The sequence below is a fragment of the Lolium perenne genome, chromosome 7 (genome assembly GCF_019359855.2).
Source record: "Lolium perenne isolate Kyuss_39 chromosome 7, Kyuss_2.0, whole genome shotgun sequence".
NCBI classification, from domain to species: Eukaryota; Viridiplantae; Streptophyta; class Magnoliopsida; order Poales; family Poaceae; genus Lolium; species Lolium perenne.
The window spans coordinates 300,550,628-300,571,504 of record NC_067250.2 but is presented as its reverse complement, the minus strand read 5'-3'; the positions used below and the strand labels follow the sequence as shown (position 1 = coordinate 300,571,504).

The 20,877-nt window shown below is 44.2% G+C and overlaps 1 protein-coding gene across 1 annotated transcript; it reads left to right on the top strand.

Moving 5' to 3' along the window:
• The first annotated feature begins 18,770 nt into the window (after nucleotides 1-18,770).
• On the top strand, nucleotides 18,771-20,022 carry LOC127315122 (F-box protein At5g07610-like). The gene is made up of 2 exons (XM_051345643.1): nucleotides 18,771-18,793; nucleotides 18,894-20,022. Exons 1-2 carry the CDS (start codon nucleotides 18,771-18,773, stop codon nucleotides 20,020-20,022), a joined length of 1,152 nt encoding a protein of 383 aa, XP_051201603.1.
• Nucleotides 20,023-20,877: the final 855 nt, after the last annotated feature.

Genomic DNA, 20,877 nt, shown 5'->3' with positions numbered 1-20,877 from the left:
AAGCTCATGAATGGGGCATTTGAGCATTAAAGACTTCAATCTCCCCCACGCTTGGGCAATACTCTCTCCTTCATGAGGCCAAAAATTATATATGCGATTCCGATCTTTGTGAATCTCACTTGGAGGATAGAACTTAGAATAAAACCGGGGCACAATATCATTCCATTCAAGAGAATCCCCATTATCCAGTAATTTATACCAATGCGCCGCTTTACCAGACAGCGATACAGAGAATAGTTTCTTCCTCACTTCATCCATAGCAATACCTGCACACTTGAATAAACCGCATAATTCATGTAAGAACAGTAAATGATCTCCAGGGTGGACAGTTCCATCCCCTGTATAACGGTTACCCACTACACGTTCAATAATTTTCATAGGTATTTTGTATGGTATTTCTTCCTTACCTGGCGCCTCATCCACTACCTTTGCAGTAGTAGTAGATTTCCCAAATAAACACTCAAGAGAAGATCTCTCCATAATGAATTATAGCAGCAGGCAGAAATAAAAACAGCATGTACAGTAAAAGTTTCCCTTACCAATTCCACTTACCAATAGCGCTTCACTCCCCGGCAAAGGCGCCAGAAAATAGTCTTGATGACCCACAAGTATAGGGGGTGTATCGCAGTATCTTCGATAAGTAAGAATGTCGATCCCAACGAGGAGCAGAAGGTGTTGACAAGTAGTTTCGATGAAGGATTCACTGTAAATGCTCACAGACAAGTATTCAGGGGGTTTTGATGTAACAGATGAATAAAGTACGAGTAAATAAAGTGCGAGAATAATAATTGCAGCGAGTGGCCCAATCCTTTTTAGCACAAAGGACAAGCCGGTTTGTTTGCTTATAATGACCAAACGTTCTCGAGGACACACGGGATTTTAGTCTAGTGCTTTCGCTACATACGGCTAATTAATCTTCATTGTTTTGATAAGTGTTGTGTGGGTGAACCTATGCTAATGTACCGCCCTTCCTAGGACTAATACATACTTGTGATTATACCCCTTGCAAGCATCCGCAACTACAAGAAAGTAATTAAGATAAATCTAACCACAGCCTTAAACTCTGAGATCCTGCTATCCCTCCTGCATCGATATACCAACGGGGGCTCAGGTTTCTGTCACTCCGGCAACCCCGCAATTGGCAAACGAGTACAAGATGCATTCCCCTAGGCCCATAAAGGTGAAGTGTCGTGTAGTCGACGTTCACACGACACCACTAGAAGAATAACACCACAACTTAAATATCATAACATTGAATATTACTCAACCATACTTCACTACTAACATTTAGACTTCACCCATGTCCTCAAGAACTAAACGAACTACTCACGAAACATCATATGGAACATGATCAGAGGTGATATGGTAATGAATAACAATCTGAACATAAACCTTGGTTCAACGGTTTCACTCAATAGCATCAATAACAAGTAGAAATCAACACCGGGAGAGTTTACCCTATCAAACAATCAAGATCAAACCCAAATTGTTACAGCGGTGACGAGGTGCAGCGGTGGAGATGGCGGTGATGATGATGAAGATGATGATGATGGTGATGGAGATGATGTCCAGCTCGATGACGGTGACGATGGCGTCGATTTCCCCCTCCGGGAGGGAATTTCCCCGGCAGATCTCAGCCTGCTGGAGAGCTCGTTTCTCTCTGGTGTTCTCCGCCCCGCAGAGGCGGCTGTGGCTCTTCGCGACGTACCCCTGGAGCTTAGGTTTTCGGGACGAAGGCGTGCGCGAAGAAAAGGAGGCGAGAGGGGGCTGTGGGCCCCCTCCTCACAGGGCGGCGCGGCCAGGGCAGGGCCCGTGCCGGCCTGTGAGGGGGGCCCATGGCGGCCCTCCTCAGCTCCCCCTTCTGGCTCCCTTCGTCATCTGGAAAAATAGGAATTTTCATATAATTCCCGTCAACTGTTGATCTTCCGAAATATTGCATTCTGACGGTGCTTTTTCCAGCAGAATCCTGGCTCCGGTGCGCGATCCTCCAATAATCATGAAACATGCAAAATAGATGAAATAACATAAGTATTATCTCCAAATATGAAATATATCAATGTATAACAACAAATTATGATATAAAATAGTGATGCAAATTGGACGTATCAATATGCAACAGCGGAGCGTGTCTCTCTCCCACACAAGCATGAATTTATTCAAACACAAACAAAAATAAAATCACACAGACGCTCCAAGTAAAGCACATAAGATGTGATGGAATAAAAATATAGTTTCACTAGAGGTGACCTGATAAGTTGTCGATGAAGAAGGGGATGCCTTGGGCATCCCCAAGCTTAGATGCTTGAGTCTTCTTGAAATATGCAGGGATGAACCACGGGGGCATCCCCAAGCTTAGACTTTTCACTCTTCTTGATCATAGTATATCATCCTCCTCTCTTGACCCTTGAAAACTTCCTCCACACCAAACTCAAAACAAACTCATTAGAGGGTTAGTGCATAATCAAAAATTCACATGTTCAGAGGTGACACAATCATTCTTAACACTTCTGGACATTGCTAAAAGCTACTGAAAGTTAATGGAACAAAGAAATCCATCAAACATAGCAAAACAGGCAATGCGAAATAAAAGACAGAATCTGTCAAAACAGAACAGTCCGTAAAGACGAATTTTTTTGAGGCACCAGACTTGCTCAGATGAAAATGCCCAAATTGAATGAAAGTTGCGTACATATCTGAGGATCACGCACGTAAATTTGCAAATTTTTCTGAGTTACCTACAGAGAACCCTGCCCAAATTCGTGACAGACAGAAATCTGTTTCTGCGCAGTAATCCAGATCTAGTATTGACTTTACTATCAAAGACTTTACTTGGCACAACAATGCAATAAAATAAAGATAAGGAGAGGTTGCTACAGTAGTGACAACTTCCAAGACTCAAATATAAAACAAAATTGCTGTAGTAAAATAAAGACATGGGTTATCTCCCAAGAAGTGCTTTCTTTATAGCCATTAAGATGGGCTCAGCAGTTTTAATGATGCACTCGCAAGAAATAAGAGTTGGAGCAAAAGAGAGCATCAAGAAGCAAATTCAAAACAAATTTAAGCCTAACCCACTTCCTATGGAAAGGAATCTTGTAAATAAACAAATTCATGAAGCATAATGCAACAAGCATAGAAAGGCAAAATAAGCGCAATTTCAAGATTTTCAGCATATAGAGAGGTGTTTTAGTAACATGAAAATTTCTACAACCATATTTTCCTCTCTCATAATAATTTCCAGTGGCATCATGAACAAACTCAACAATATAACTATCACATAAAGCATTCTTATCATGAGTCTCATGCATAAAATAATTACTACTCCCAACATAAGCATAGTCATTCTTATTAATTGTAGTGGGAGCAAATTCAACAAAGTAGCTATCATTATTATTCTCATCATCAAATATAGGAGGCATAGTATAATCATAATAAGCTTTATCCTCCATAGTAGGTGGCACCAAAAGACCACTATCATTATAATCATCATAAATAGGAGGTAAAGTATCATCAAAGAAAATTTTCTCCTCAAAACTAGGGGACTAAAAATATCATGCTCATCAAAACCAGCTTCCCCAAGCTTAGAATTTTCCATATCATTAGCAACAATGGTGTTCAAAGCGTTCATACTAATATCATTGCTACTAGCATGCAAATAAGGTTCCATAGGTTTTTTAATTTTCGCATCAAACCATCCATGTCTTAACTCAGGAAATAGAATAAGAAGCTCATTGTTATTTTCCATTATGCCTTACTAGTGTAAAACAAGAAACAAAAAGATGGCAGGATCTAAAGGAAATAGCTTCGAGCACACACACAACGGCAACAGAAAAGTACTTAGTTACCTGGGACCGGAGTATGAGTGCCTTTTACCTTTCCTCCCCGGCAACGGCGCCAGAAAAGTGCTTGATGTCTACGGGTGCTTCTATTCTTGTAGACAGTGTTGGGCCTCCAAGAGCAGAGGTTTGTAGAACAGCAGCAAGTTTCCCTTAAGTGGATCACCCAAGGTTTATCGAACTCAGGGAGGAAGAGGTCAAAGATATCCCTCTCAAGCAACCCTGCAATCACGATACAAGAAGTCTCTTGTGTCCCCAACACACCTAATACACTTGTCAGATGTATAGGTGCACTAGTTCGGCGAAGAGATAGTGAAATACAAGTAGTATGGATGTATATGAGTGGTAATAGCAATCTGAATAAAATATGGCAGCGAGTAAACATGCAATAGAACAGTAAATAAACGGAGTTTCAGTGTTTGGAAACAAGGCCTAGGGATCATACTTTCACTAGTGGACACTCTCAACATTGCAATCATAAAGGAATATAAATAAGCACTTCACTATGCTATCCCGAATTACTCTCTGGCAAGATAACGAACTCTAATTCATCATGTAGGCAAACTTTAAAGATGTATTCCCAAGTACTAATAAACACCCCACGCTGTCACTTTGAGCATTCATAGGAGGTACTAACACACCACAATTTCATAGAGACATCCAACTCAAATCATAACTCAGTGAATAAGTATTCTGTGAAATATAGCCTAAGAGACCCACACGGTGCACACACTGTCACCTTTACACACGTGGGACAAGGAGTCTCCGGAGATCACATAAGTAAAATCCACTTGAATAGCATAACGACATCTAGATTACAAGCTCATCATATGGATCTCAATCATGTAAGGCAGCTCATGAGATCATTGTATTGAAGTACATAGAGAGAGAGATGAACCACATAGCTACCGGTACAGCCCTTAGCCTCGATGGAGAACTACTCCCTCCTCATGGGAGACAGCAGCGTTGATGAAGATGGCGGTGGTGTCGATGGAGATGCCTTCCGGGGGCACTTCCCCGTCCCGGCGGCGTGCCGGAACAGAGACTTCTGTCCCCCAGATCTTGGCTTCGCAATGGCGGCGGCTCTGGAAGGTTTCTCGTATCGTGGCTTATTGGTATCGAAGATTTAGGTCAGGGACCTTTAAATAGGTGAAGAAGCAGAGTCGGAAGGGTTACGGAGCCACCACACAATAGGGGGGCGCCCCCCCTTGGGCCGCGCCGCCCTGTTGTCTGGTGGCCCTGTGGCCCTCCTATGGTCCCTCTCGGGTGTTCTGGAAGCTTCGTGGAATTCTAAGATGCTGGGCGTTGGTTTTGTCCAATTCCGAGAATATTTCCTTACTAGGATTTCTGAAACCAAAAACAGCAGAAAACATGAACTGGCACTTCGGCATCTCGTCAATAGGTTAGTTCCGGAAAACGCATAATAATGACATATAATGTGTATAAAACATGTGAGTATCATCAATAAAGTAGCATAGAACATAAGAAATTATAGATACGTTTGAGACGTATCAAGTACCCTCGACAATTGGCGCCGTTTGTGGGAACCCTGTCGGCACAAGATCGAACATCGGCAGAGCCCGTCATGTCATCGGCAACTTCGTCAACACCATCATCACCAAAATTGGGAAGCCCGATTCGCTTCAGCTCCTTTGAATTCACCCCGCACAGCGACTCGTCTCGCTCGACCTTCTCCGATCTGCAAGGCAACATGGAGATGACCTTCGGGAGCGTCCACTACAACGTCAACTCAGAAGGAATCCTTCGGCTGCTGGAGTCGCCCATCTCCAGATCAACGAGTCCAAGCGCGTCATCATCACTTGACCTTTCGGCTGGTCGGACAGGCTCGACGAGTTCTCCCGGACGGCTGTGCACGCAGTCGCCGGATGGGGAAGACTAGAGAGTAGCACAGCAAAAGGAACTTCGCGAGAGAGATCTAAGAACACTGTTCTCCAGATCTGATCGGTCTCCTTGTATAGCCTGGGAGGAGAGCCGCCCCGAACCGCGTTGCCACGCGTAGGAAACCAGGGACACGCGGCGAGCATGCACATGCAGGTCGACACGTACCCAACTCAGTTGGTGCACCAAGCAAAAATTTAGGCTTCCTTGAGTGTGTCTCGAACTCGAACTCGAGTCACGAAACGCGACGTGCGTGACGAGGCGAGGCGGGGCGGGCGGCGGAGGAGGAGTGCGCAGGGCTCCCTCTATTCTCACTCACTTGGAATGACTAGAACAGCAGCCCTTATATACCACTCCAACTCTCTCCCAACTAGCAATGTGGGACTAAACTTTGTCCCCCAAGGTTGTCCCAAGCTGCCAACGTGATGGGCCTTGAGATTTCAGGAATTGTAGACTATATGGGCTGCCTTATTGGGCTGCAGCCCATCTACATTCAACAATCCCCCACCAGATCTCATATGCACATCAGATGACACATTAGTTCCATTCACTGTTTAATATACCTGCACTTCGGTGGATACTGTTAAGTTGAACTTCCACTTAGGCAAGGTGCTACGCTTGACTACAACTGAACAATGGACTATGCCTTGAATTGTCAGTCTTTGTGCAGCAAGTTTCGCTCAATGCCGGCACGGTACTAGGCTACCATAGCCTTCCCCTCGGATGGAGCTTATAAGTCATACTCCTCAGCCTTTCATGAGTTTACTAGAGATTCACCCAAATCTCCCACACTATGACCAGTAGTGTCACTCATATAGGTGTGTTTTTCAAAAGATCGCCCTGTAGGACGGCGTCTTCGCTCATCAAGAGCCGCTCAGAACACATTAAGACATTGTCAACCTGCCTTACAATAGCCATGAGAGAATTGCATCTGCAGCAGAGTGGGAGGATTAAATTTTCTCTCAACTCTGTTGCTCCGGTTTGTTTTCCCAGGTCCTACTTCGCGGAATTACCGATTACATAGGTTGGGTTACCCCCTCGGCAATGCAAGTGGGTCTCAAACCCATCTCCCTCGATGCAAGGTCTATCATGTTTCTTGATAGTCCTTTTGTGAAAGGATCTGCCAGATTTTTAGCACTTTGGACATAATCCAATGCTATCACTCTGGAGTTCTTCAGTTTTCTGACAGACTTCAGTCTCCTCTTGTTATGTTTGGAACTTTTCATATTATCCTTAGAACTTTTCACTTTGATAATCACAGTTTGATTATCACAGTTCATGAGGATGGCCGGTATTAGTTTTTCAACCATAGGCAAGTCTATCAAAAGCTCACGAAGCCATTCCGCTTCGACAGTAGCTGTATCTAATGCTATGAGTTCTGCTTCCATAGTTGACCTTGTTAAGATGGTCTGCTTGCAAGACTTCCAGGAAACAGCGCCACCACCAAGAGTGAAAACATATCCACTTGTGGCCTTCATCTTAGCATCAGAAATCCAATTGGAATCACTATACCCTTCAAGTCCTTTTGGATACCCGGTATAATGAATTCCATAACTCATGGTTCCCTTTAGATAGCGCATCACTCTCTCAAGAGCATGCCAATGATCATCTCCCGGGTTGGCCACAAACCGGCTAAGTTTGCATACAGCAAACGAGATATCAGGCCTCGTAGCGCAAGCTAAATACATGAGTGAACCAATGAGTTGAGAGTATCTCAATTGATCTTTAGTTGCCTTTTCATTCTTTCAAAGCAAGACACTAGGATCATAAGGTGTGAGAGAAGATTTGCAATCAGCATAGCCAAATCTGCTCAACACCTTCTCAACATAATGAGATTGCACAAGTGTAATCCCATTATTCTCATTTCTCAATAGCTTGATGTTTAATATAACATCAGCTTCTCCAAGATCTTTCATCTCGAAACACTGAGATAAGAAGGTTTTTACCTCCTCAATCACTTTGAGGCTTGTCCCAAAAATTAGTATGTCATCCACATACAAGCATAGGACAACTCCCTCACCCCCACCATGGCGATAGTACACACATTTGTAAGCTTCATTAACAACAAAGCCCACCGATGGCAAAGTTCTTTCAAACTTCTCATGCCATTGTTTGGGAGCTTGTTTAAGACCATACAAAGATTTCTTTAATTTACACACCTTTCTTTCTTGACCTTGTAGTACGAAACCATCAGGCTGTTCCATGTAAATTTCCTCCTCCAACTCTCCATTTAGGAAAGCCGTCTTAACGTCCATTTGATGAACGAGAAGACCGTGTGAGGCAGCCAATGACAGTAGTACTCGGATGGTGGTCAATCTAGCCACAGGTGAGTAGGTATCGAAGAAATCTTCGCCTTCCTTTTGGGTATATCCTTTGGCTACAAGCCGAGCCTTGTACTTCTCAATAGTACCATCAGCTCGAAGCTTCTTCTTAAATACCCATTTACATCCTACAGGTTTGCACCCATAAGGACGCTCAGTTAACTCCCACGTTCCATTAGCCAAGATGGAATCCATCTCGCTTTGAACCGCTTCCTTCCAGTAGTCTGCATCAGGAGATGCGAGAGCTTCTGAAATGGTAGTGGGAGTATCATCCACAAGATACACAATGAAATCATTACCAAAAGACTTTGCAGTCCTTTGTCTCTTACTCCTTATGGAAGCTTCATTGTTATCTTCATCAGAATTTGAACTCTCATCATCAGATTCGTCATCAGACTCCATAGGAGTTTCATGTATTGGATCAGATTCCCAACTAGACATGCCATGCATATCTCTCATAGGAAATATATCCTCAAACAATGTAGCATCTCTTGATTCAAAGATGGTGCCAACATTCATGTCGTCCACTCCAGATTTCACCACAAGAAATCTATAAGCAATGCTATGGGCAGCATAGCCAAGAAAGACACAATCCACGGTTTTTGGTCCAAGCTTTCGCTTTTTGGTGATTGGCAAATTCACTTTAGCCAAACAGCCCCAAGTTCGTAGGTAGGAGAGTGTTGGTCTTTTCTTTTCCCATTCCTCATAAGGGGTAATCTCTTTATTCTTGGTTGGAACACGGTCTAGGACATGACACGAAGTCAGTATAGCCTCCCCCCACCATTCCTTGGATAAACCCGACACATCTAACATGGCGTTAACCAAATCTGTTAGAGTACGTATTTTCCTTTCCGCAATCCCATTGGATTGTGGGGAATTGGGAGGCGTCCTCTCATGGATTATACCATGTTCCGCACAGAATAAATTGAACTCATTAGAAAAGTACTCTCCACTATGATCGGACCGAACCCTTTTTTATCTTACTTTCAAGTTGATTCTCAACTTCAGCCTTATAGATTTTAAAGAAATCAAGAGCCTCATCTTTAGTTTTCAGGAGATACACATAACAATACCTAGTGGAATCATCAATCAAGGTCATGAAATATTTCTTTCTACCTCTTGTCAACTCACCATTCATCTCACATAGATCTGAATGTATGAGCTCTAGTGGTGCCAAGTTTCTTTCCTTCGCAGGCTTGTGAGGCTTGCGAGGCTGATTTGCTTGCACACAAGCATGGCACTTAGAGCCTTTGACAAAGGTGAATTTCGGAATTAAACTCATATCAGCAAATCGCGCATACAACCGAAATTAACATGACAAAGTCGTGAATGCCAAACATTAGTTTCATTAACACTAGTGCTTACATGGTTCACAACATTATCACAGAAGTCTTCTAGAGAGAAGCGAAACATTCCCTCACATTCATAGCCCTTTCCAACAAAAGTTCCATACTTAGACAGTACAACTTTATTGGACTCAAACACCAACTTAAACCCATCTTTCATAAGACGGGAGCCACTAACGAGATTCTTCTTGATAGAAGGGACATGCAACACGTTCTTCAGTTGCACGATCTTTCCCGAAGTAAACTTCAGATCTACCGTGCCAACACCACGAACAGTAGCATGTAACCCATTCCCCATCATTACTGAGGAACCTCGGGCCTGATAAGAGGTAAACATGGAGATGTCAGCACACACATGAACATTGGCACCTGTATCAACCCACCATTCTGTGGGCTGAAACACCGAAAGAACAGTAGGTAATATATTACCATACCCTGTAGTTCCTTCCTCTGTGTGACCAATGACCATGCTGACAGAATTTGAGTTCTGTCCAGCCTGTCATTTCTTTCCTTTGCGTTGTGGACAACGATTAGCCCAATGGCCTGTCTCGCCACACACCCAGCAAGGATCTTTCTTCTCCGTTTTCCCCTTCTTCTTGAAGTTGGTAGTCTGGGAGACTCCCTTGTTCTTTCCCTTGGACTTGTGGGCATTTTTCTGCACCATATTGGCAGCAGAACGTCCCTCGGTTCCTCCAGCGTGTTTGTCTTTTGCCCTTGCCTTCTCCTCAACATCTAGAGAGCCCATGATATTCTCAACAGAGAACTCATGCCTCTGATGTTTCAGGGAAGTGGCAAAGTTCCTCCATGAAGGGGGAAGCTTAGCGACAATGCATCCCGCGACAAACTTGTCCGGTAGCACACACTTGAGGATCTCAAGTTCCTTTGCCATGATCTGTATCTCATGAGCCTGTTCTACTACAGATCGGTTCTCAACCATTCTGTAGTCATTGAACTGCTCCATAGCATACAGTTCACCTCCGGCATCGGCATCACCAAACTTAGCGTCCAGTGCATCCCACAGTTCCTTCCCATTTCGGATGTGCAGATAAGCATCAATCAACTTGTCTCCAAGCACACTTAGGACGGCACCCACAAAGATTACGGTGGCATCCCAGAACGCTTTATCCTCGTCAGGAGTAAGCGAACCTCTGGGAGTACCTTCCGCAACTCGGTGCACGCCCATAGAAGTGAGCCACAAGAGGGTCTTACTCTGCCATCTCTTGAAATGAGAACCCGTAAACGGGCTCGGTTTAAGCGCAGCAGCAAAACCAGACGGTGAAAACTGCCTAAGCATATAAGGTTTTTGGATTGTTAGATTATTAGGCAATTTCCGTGTGAGTTTAATTACCGAAAGCAACATTACAGATGCACAAGCATACTTAACCATACACATCAGACTAATCACACGCATCAGATCTGAACATGGAACAAGTAGCAGTGCAAGGTAGGGGAGGAAAAGCACGTACATCGTGACCGGGACGGTCGCACTAGCAGCAGCACCACCAACACCATGGGTATTGTTGATGTCGCTGATACGTCTCCGACGTATCGATAATTTCTTATGTTCCATGCCACATTATTGATAATATCTACATGTTTTATGCACACTTTATGTCATATTCGTGCATTTTCTGGAACTAACCTATTAACAAGATGCCGAAGTGCCGATTCTTTGTTTTTGCTGTTTTTGGTTTCAGAAATCCTAGTAAGGAAATATTCTCGGAATTGGACGAAATCAACGCCCAGGGTCCTATTTTGCCACGAAGCTTCCAGAAGACCGAAGAGGAGACGAAGTGGGGCCACGAGGCAGCCAGAGCATAGGGCGGCGCGGCCCCTGCCCTGGCCGCGCGGCCCTATGGTGTGGGCCCCTCGTGACGCCTCCTGACCTGCCCTTCCGCCTACTTAAAGCCTCCGTCGCGAAACCCCCAGTACCGAGAGCCACGATACGGAAAACCTTCCAGAGACGCCGCCGCCGCCAATCCCATCTCGGGGGATTCAGGAGATCGCCTCCGGCACCCTGCCGGAGAGGGGAATCATCTCCCGGAGGACTCTACGCCGCCATGGTCGCCTCCGGAGTGATGTGTGAGTAGTCTACCCCTGGACTATGGGTCCATAGCAGTAGCTAGATGGTTGTCTTCTCCCCATTGTGCTTAATTGTCGGATCTTGTGAGCTGCCGAACATGATCAAGATCATCTATCTGTAATTCTATATGTTGCGTTTGTTGGGATCCGATGAATAGAGAATACTTGTTATGTTGATTATCAAATTATGTCTATGTGTTGTTTATGATCTTGCATGCTCTCCGTTACTAGTAGATGCTCTGGCCAAGTAGATGCTTGTAACTCCAAGAGGGAGTATTTATGCTCGATAGTGGGTTCATGTCTCCGTGAATGCAGGGAAGTGACGAGAAATCTCTAAGGTTATGGATGTCTTTGTTGCCACTCGGGATAAAACATTGATGCTATGTCCGAGGGATGTAGTTATTGATTACATTACGCGCAATACTTAATGCAATTGTCTGTTGTTAGCAACTTAATACCGGAGGGGGTTCGGATGATAACCTGAAGGTGGACTTTTTAGGCATAGATGCATGCTGGATAGCGGTCTATGTACTTTGTCGTAATGCCCAATTAAATCTCACAATACTCATCATGATATGTATGTGCATGGTCATGCCCTCTCTATTTGTCAATTGCCCAACTGTAATTTGTTCACCCAACATGCTGTTTATCTTATGGGAGAGACACCTCTAGTGAACTGTGGACCCCGGTCCAATTCTCTATCTTGAAATACAATCTCTGCAATACTTGTTCTCTTGTTTTACGCAAACAATCATCATCCACACTATACATCTAATCCTTTGTTACAGCAAGCCGATGAGATTGACAACCTCGCTGTTTCGTTGGGGCAAAGTACTTGGTTTGTGTTGTGCAGGTTCCACGTTGGCGCCGGAATCCCTGGTGTTGCGCCGCACTACATCCCGCCGCCATCAACCTTCAACGTGCTTCTTGACTCCTACTGGTTCGATAAACCTTGGTTTCTTACTGAGGGAAACTTGCCGCTGTGCGCATCACACCTTCCTCTTGGGGTTCCCAACGGACGCGTGCTGTACGCGCTATCAAGCAATTTTTCTGGCGCCGTTGCCGGGGAACTGAAGAAAAGCTACACCACAAAGATTTCTAACTCCCACGCCAACTACACGCCAGCAATTTTTCTGGCGCCGTTGCCGGGGAGATCAAGACATGCTGCAAGGGGAGTCTCCACATCCCAATCTTTTTTACTTTGTTTTTGTCTTGCTTAGTTTTATTTACTACTTTGTTTGCTGCACTAAATCAAAATACAAAAAAATTAGTTGCTAGTTTTACTTTATTTGCTATCTTGTTTGCTATATCAAAAACACAAAAAAAATTAGTTACTTGCATTTACTTTACTTGTTTCATTATGTTTCCTCTTAATTTTACCGTGAAAAACATGCCGGTAGGATGCGGGTCTATAATTGGGAGAAATAATATAGAAGAATTTTTCAACCATGTTAGTACCATTGAAGATTTTGAAGATAGACACTTGGTAGACCTTGCTCCTACTTATGAAATTGCTGCTGCTGCTTTAGTTCGTATGTTGGAAACTAAATTTGTTAATCTCAATCCTATAATCCAACACATGTTTCTTACACTCGGTGATATGGAAGAGGGGGAAAAGAAAGATTTTGTTTTAGAAACCCTTCTTAGAGAATTTGGTGGTCTAGCAAGAGAGGCTAGAAAGGTTTTTGCTAAATTTAATATGCTTGGTTCTCATACTAATTTTGTTAGTCTCCTTGAAAAGATGGACATGGATAGAATAAGATACACTAATAATATTGATGATGGTGGGGAGATCAAGGCACCGATACCATGTAAACTCCTAGCTATGAATGATGCACTAGAAAATAACTATGCTTGGCTTGTTCCTGAAAATTTGTTTGATGAGAGTAGCAAGCCCAAGACTAATGAAAAGGGAGACGCTAAAACTTATGTATCCAATATACTATGCTTGGTTGAGAAAACTCCACACCCCGCTGTAGATGCACCACCCTTTGATAATACTTGATACACACTTTCTGCGCCTAGCTGAAAGGCGTTAAAGAAAAGCGCTTATGGGAGACAACCCATATTTTTACCTACAGTACTTTGTTTTTATTTTGTGTATTGGAAGTTGTTTACTACTGTAGCAACCTCTCCTTATCTTAGTTTAGTGTTTTGTTGTGCCAAGTAAAGTCGTTGATAGAAAAGTTCATACTAGATTTGGATTACTGCACAGAAACAGATTTCTTTGCTGTCACGAATCTGGGCAAAATTCTCTGTAGGTAACTCAGAAAATTAAGCCAATTTACGTGAGTGATCCTCAGATATGTGCGCAACTTTCATTCAATTTGAGCATTTTCATTTGAGCAAGTCTGGTGCCCCAATAAAATTCGTCAATACGAACTGTTCTGTTTTTGACAGATTCTGCCTTTTATTTCGCATTGCCAGTTTTGTTATGTTCGATGGATATTTCGATTCCATTGACTTTCAGTAGCTTTGTGCAATGTCCAGAAGTGTTAAGAATGATTATGTCACCTCTGAACATATATATTTTGATTGTGCACTAACCCTCTAATGAGTTGTTCTAAGTTTGGTGTGGAGGAAGTTTTCAAGGATCAAGAGAGGGAGATGATACAACAATGATCAAGGAGAGTGAAAGCTCTAAGCTTGGGGATGCCCCGGTGGTTCACCCCTGCATATATCAAGAAGACTCAAGCGTCTAAGCTTGGGGATGCCCAAGGCATCCCCTTCTTCATCGACAACATTATCAGGTTCCTCCCCTGAAACTATATTTTATTCCATCACAGCTTATGTGCTTTGCTTGGAGCGTCGGTTTGTTTTTTTTTGTTTGAATAAAATGGATCCTAGCATTCTTTGTGTGGGAGAGAGACACGCTCCGCTGTTGCATATGGACAAGTATGTCCTTAGTTTCTACTCATAGTATTCATGGCGAAGTTTCTTCTTCGTTAAATTGTTATATGGTTGGAATTGGAAAATGATACATGTAGTAATTGCTATAAATGTCTTGGGTAATGTGATACTTGGCAATTGTTGTGCTCATGTTTAAGCTCTTGCATCATATGCTTTGCACCCATTAATGAAGAAATACATAGAGCATGCTAAAATTTGGTTTGCATATTTGGTCTCTCTAAAGTCTAGATAATTTCTAGTATTGAGTTTGAACAACAAGGAAGACGGTGTAGAGTCTTATAATGTTTTCAATATGTCTTTTATGTGAGTTTTGCTGCACCGCTTCATCCTTGTGTTTGTTTCAAATAGCCTTGCTAGCCTAAACCTTGTATCGAGAGGGAATACTTCTCATGCATCCAAATACTTGAGCCAACCACTATGCCATTTGTGTCCACCATACCTACCTACTACATGGTATTTCTCCGCCATTCCAAAGTAAATTGCTTGAGTGCTACCTTTAAATTTCCATTCTTCACCTTTACAATATATAGCTCATGGGACAAATAGCTTAAAAACTATTGTGGTATTGAATATGTACTTATGCACTTTATCTCTTATTAAGTTGCTCGTTGTGCGATAACCATGTTCACTGGGGACGCCATCAACTACCTTTTGTTGAATTTCATGTGAGTTGCTATGCATGTTCGTCTTGTCTGAAGTAAGAGCGATCTACCACCTTATGGTTATTGTTAGAGAAGAACATTGGGCCGCTAACTAAAGCCATGATCCATGGTGGAAGTTTCAGTTTTGGACATATATCCTCAATCTCAAATGAGAAAAATAATTGTTGCTACATGCTTATGCATAAAAGAGGAGTCCATTATCTGTTGTCTATGTTGTCCCGGTATGGATGTCTAAGTTGAGAATAATCAATAGCGAGAAATCCGATGCGAGCTTTCTCCTTAGACCTTTGTACAGGCGGCATAGAGGTACCCCTTTGTGACACTTGGTTAAAACATGTGCATTGCGATGATCCGGTAGTCCAAGCTAATTAGGACAAGGTGCGGGCACTATTAGTATACTATGCATGAGGCTTGCAACTTATAAGATATAATTTACATGATACATATGCTTTATTACTACCGTTGACAAAATTGTTTCTTGTTTTCAAAATCAAAGCTCTAGCACAAATATAGCAATCGATGCTTTCCTCTTTGAAGGACCATTCTTTTACTTTTATTGTTGAGTCAGTTCACCTATTTCTCTCCATCTCAAGAAGCAAACACTTGTGTGAACTGTGCATTGATTCCTACATATTTGCATATTGCACTTATTATATTACTCTATGTTGACAATATCCATGAGATATGCATGTTACAAGTTGAAAGCAACCGCTGAAACTTAATCTTCCTATGTGTTGCTTCAATGCTTTACTTTGAATTATTGCTTTATGAGTTAACTCTTATGCAAGACTTATTGATGCTTGTCTTTAAGTACTATTCATGAAAAGTCTTTGCTATATGATTCACTTGTTTACTCATGTCATATACATTATTTTGATCGCTGCATTCACTACATATGCTTTACAAATAGTATGATCAAGGTTATGATGGCATGTCACTCCAGAAATTATCTTTGTTTATCGTTTACCTGCTCGGGACGAGCAGGAACTAAGCTTGGGGATGCTGATACGTCTCCGACGTATCGATGATTTCTTATGTTCCATGCCACATTATTGATAATATCTACATGTTTTATGCACACTTTATGTCATATTCGTGCATTTTCTGGAACTAACCTATTAACAAGATGCCGAAGTGCCGATTCTTTGTTTTCTGCTGTTTTTGGTTTCAGAAATCCTAGTAAGGAAATATTCTCGGAATTGGACGAAATCAACGCCCAGGGTCCTATTTTGCCACGAAGCTTCCAGAAGACCGAAGAGGAGACGAAGTGGGGCCACGAGGCAGCCAGAGCATAGGGCGGCGCGGCCCCTGCCCTGGCCGCGCGGCCCTATGGTGTGGGCCCCTCGTGACGCCTCCTGACCTGCCCTTCCGCCTACTTAAAGCCTCCGTCGCGAAACCCCCAGTACCGAGAGCCACGATACGGAAAACCTTCCAGAGATGCCGCCGCCGCCAATCCCATCTCGGGGGATTCAGGAGATCGCCTCCGGCACCCTGCCGGAGAGGGGAATCATCTCCCGGAGGACTCTACGCCGCCATGGTCGCCTCCGGAGTGATGTGTGAGTAGTCTACCCCTGGACTATGGGTCCATAGCAGTAGCTAGATGGTTGTCTTCTCCCCATTGTGCTTAATTGTCGGATCTTGTGAGCTGCCGAACATGATCAAGATCATCTATCTGTAATTCTATATGTTGCGTTTGTTGGGATCCGATGAATAGAGAATACTTGTTATGTTGATTATCAAATTATGTCTATGTGTTGTTTATGATCTTGCATGCTCTCCATTACTAGTAGATGCTCTGGCCAAGTAGATGCTTGTAACTCCAAGAGGGAGTATTTATGCTCGATAGTGGGTTCATGTCTCCGTGAATCTGGGGAAGTGACAGAAATCTCTAAGGTTATGGATGTGCTGTTGCCACTAGGGATAAAACATTGATGCTATGTCCGAGGATGTAGTTATTGATTACATTACGCGCAATACTTAATGCAATCGTCTGTTGTTAGCAACTTAATACTGGAGGGGGTTCGGATGATAACCTGAAGGTGGACTTTTTAGGCATAGATGCATGCTGGATAGCGGTCTATGTACTTTGTCGTAATGCCCAATTAAATCTCACAATACTCATCATGATATGTATGTGCATGGTCATGCCCTCTCTATTTGTCAATTGCCCAACTGTAATTTGTTCACCCAACATGCTGTTTATCTTATGGGAGAGACACCTCTAGTGAACTGTGGACCCCGGTCCAATTCTCTATACTGAAATACAATCTACTGCAATACTTGTTCTACTGTTTTCTGCAAACAATCATCATCCACACTATACATCTAATCCTTTGTTACAGCAAGCCGGTGAGATTGACAACCTCGCTGTTTCGTTGGGGCAAAATACTTGGTTTGTGTTGTGCAGGTTCCACGTTGGCGCCGGGAATCCCTGGTGTTGCGCCGCACTACATCCCGCCGGCATCAACCTTCAACGTGCTTATGGACTCCTACTGGTTCGATAAACCTTGGTTTCTTACTGAGGGAAACTTGCCGCTGTGCGCATCACACCTTCCTCTTGGGGTTCCCAACGGACGCGTGCTGTACGCGCCATCAGTCGCCCATGGTGTAGTCGGATCTGTCGATGAAGCAGTCGAACCGGCGAAGAAGAGCACGAACAGCAGGGAGCAGTCGCGCCGAGACGCTCCCCAAAAACCTTATCGCCCGTCTCCCGGTGCAGGATCTCAACGGACGGAGTTTCGGAGGCCTGCTCTCCCGGACGGCTGTGCACGCAGTCGCCGGGATGGGGAAGACTAGAGAGTAGCACAGCAAAAGGAACTTCGCGAGAGAGATCTAAGAACACTGTTCTCCAGATCTGATCGGTCTCGTTGTATAGCCTGGGAGGAGAGCCGCCCCGAACCGCGTGGGAAACCAGGGACACGCGGCGAACATGCACATGCAGGTCGACACGTACCCAACTCAGTTGGTGCACCAAGCAAAAATTTAGGCTTTCTTGAGTGTGTCTCGAACTCGAACTCGAACTCGAACTCGAGTCACGAAACGCGACGTGCGTGACGAGGCGGGGCGGGCGGAGGAGGAGGAGTGCGCGAGGGCTCCCTCTATTCTCACTCACTTGGAATGACTAGAACAGCAGCCCTTATATACCACTCCAACTCTCTCCCAACTAGCAATGTGGGACTAAACTTTGTCCCCCAAGGCTGTCCCAAGCTGCCAACGTGATGGGTCTTGAGATTTCAGGAATTGTAAACTATATGGGCTGCCTTATTGGGCTGCAGCCCATCTACGTTCAACATAAAGTACCAACAATTTAGTTTCTAGCATTATGAAGTGTTCTAGAGTGTATTAATGGGTAATTAAATCATAATTCTGTGTACGAAGTGCCAGTAATATGTTTTCCTTGAAATCCTCTTCTTTTACCGTTTACATTTTTCCTATGGTGCTTCTCCCAGCAAAAAGGTCGTCGATTTCTCCAGTCTCCCCTACTTCCCACAAAAGAGTGACGGAAGGATTAATGTTTTCTGAGAATTCTGAGAAAACTTTTCTCCAATTCACGGCCTCGTCATAAACGGGCTGTCGAGTGCAGAGCCAGACTAGGCCCGTTTAGGCCACTAAAATCTCAGTCCTAAGCTCAGAGTGACCTCCTCCGCTCGACGGAGCCGCCGCCACTGCCATTTTCCGTCCCGACGAAACTCTCGCCGGCAGGATAGAAGGAAGATGCTGCTTTCAACTCGTATCATGTATACACGCGCAGATCCAGCACCAACCATCGCAACATTCCGCATCCACCTTCACTGAATCCCTCTGTCCTCTCGTCCGTCTGTGCCCCTGGCTGTGCAGGTCTTTCTCTCCTCCCCGCGACGAAGGGACGACGGCCGAGACCCTCACCGACGACCTCCTGCTCGAAATCATTTCGCGGGTTCCCGCCAGGCATCGCTGGCGCTGCAAGTGCGTGTGCAAAAACTGGCTGGGCCTCGCCCGCAAACTCCCCCAGTCCCTGGCCGGCTTCTTCTGCACCCGCACCAGCAAGAAGCGCTTCCAGGAGTCCGCTATCCAATTCTTCAAGGTCTCGGGGACCCGAGGCTCCCCCTCCTTGGACTTCCTGCCCCAGCTGCCAATCCATCTCCTCGATTGCTGCAACGGTCTCCTCCTCTGCCGCTGCTATGGCGCCCCCGCCAAGGCCGACGTTGGGTTTCAGTATGTCGTCTGCAACCCTGCCACGGAAGAGTGGATCGCGCTGCCGGACGATCCCGGCCACACCCATGCTGATGATGACGTTGGGGCCATGGTGCGTCTGGGTTTCAATCCGGCCGTGTCTTCCCACTTCCATGTGTTTGTGTTGCTGACGGACGACAGCATCATTTCCGGAGTGGATGTGTATTCTTCAGAGACTGGGAGATGGGTTCATAAGGAGAAGGGGTGGAACGGAGATGTTGCCCTCGCTAATCCTCACAAGGCAACTGTCTTCCTCAACGGTTGTCTGCATTTTCAGACTTTCACAGGTCTTGGCTGGGATTTGGTGCCTTGTGTAGCTGCGGTGGACACCGACGGGGAGACATGGGCCAACTTTGCTGCTCCTAATCCTAGTGATATAGATGATGGCTTTATTCAGCACTCGCAGGGCCGCCTGCATTATGCCAGTTTTACTGATGAAATCAAAGATGACAGGCTAGTAGTTTATGTTCTCGAGGACTATGGCAGTAAAGAATGGGTGTTGAAGCATACAGTTAAAATTTCGGACATGTTTGGTAGCGAGAGGTGTGTCAATGACTATAACGTGGCCTTTGATTGGATTGCTATTCATCCAGAATGTAACGTCATCTTCTTCACCGTGGGGTTCGATACACCATTCATGTGTTACAATATGGATAGTGAGCGAACCAGAATGCTCTGCACTCTTGAAAATGTCTACTCATCTTATCTGCCATATGTGCCGATGTACTCGGAGTTGCAATCTTTGCACATGTGACATACACCAATATAGGACTGCTGGTGCCTTTAATATGAGGTTTTGCTTCCCAAGGAGTCAATTGTCCGTGCTATGGAGCAGTGGGCTCACCATATCTGCTTGATTTTGGTTATGCTCTTTTCTAGCTGGGAGTACTCTAATGTCTGCATGTTTCATGTTTGGAGCAATGGTGGTTTAGTACGCATGCAACTTGGCTTCTCTCTCACGCATTTGTGTTACTTAAATCTCCACTGATTGGTTCTACTCCACACTGCTACCTCCACATGTTCAGCTAATTCTTTGTTGTGTTTGAGCGAAGGTACGATGACCATTTTGTACAAGATATTCATGTTTCGAATAGAAAATGTTGTTAGCAGAACATCATCAAGCTTGCTCAGATAATAATATTCCGGTTTTTTTGTTAGAAACTTCTTGATCCGAACACTTTGTTGCTCTACAGGTCTGGGAAGACATCCTCTTCGCTCGTGGCTTTGTTCAGTTAGGTTCAATGAGTTTGATACAAGTGATGCTGGGCATTTATCATAATAGTTTTACTTCTACTTATACAATACCTGTAATTTACTATAATAGTTTGTTTATAAACGTTTGCACAATCAAGCCGCACAAGAACTCTACTAGTCTGATGCATTCCACTAGTACCTGTAATGTACCGCTGTTTGCAGATCTTCAATGATATTTCAGTTTCATACGCATTGTCATCGTGCCCTTTGGCTTCCGGTCGATGGGTTGCCCTCATTTGGGACTTGTCAAGTCCAACTTCTGGATGGACGATAACATGCTTCTGCATCGGAAGAACAATGAACATATATAGTAGCCTGGTGACTGCCACATATATGATTACTCGTGCGTATATGC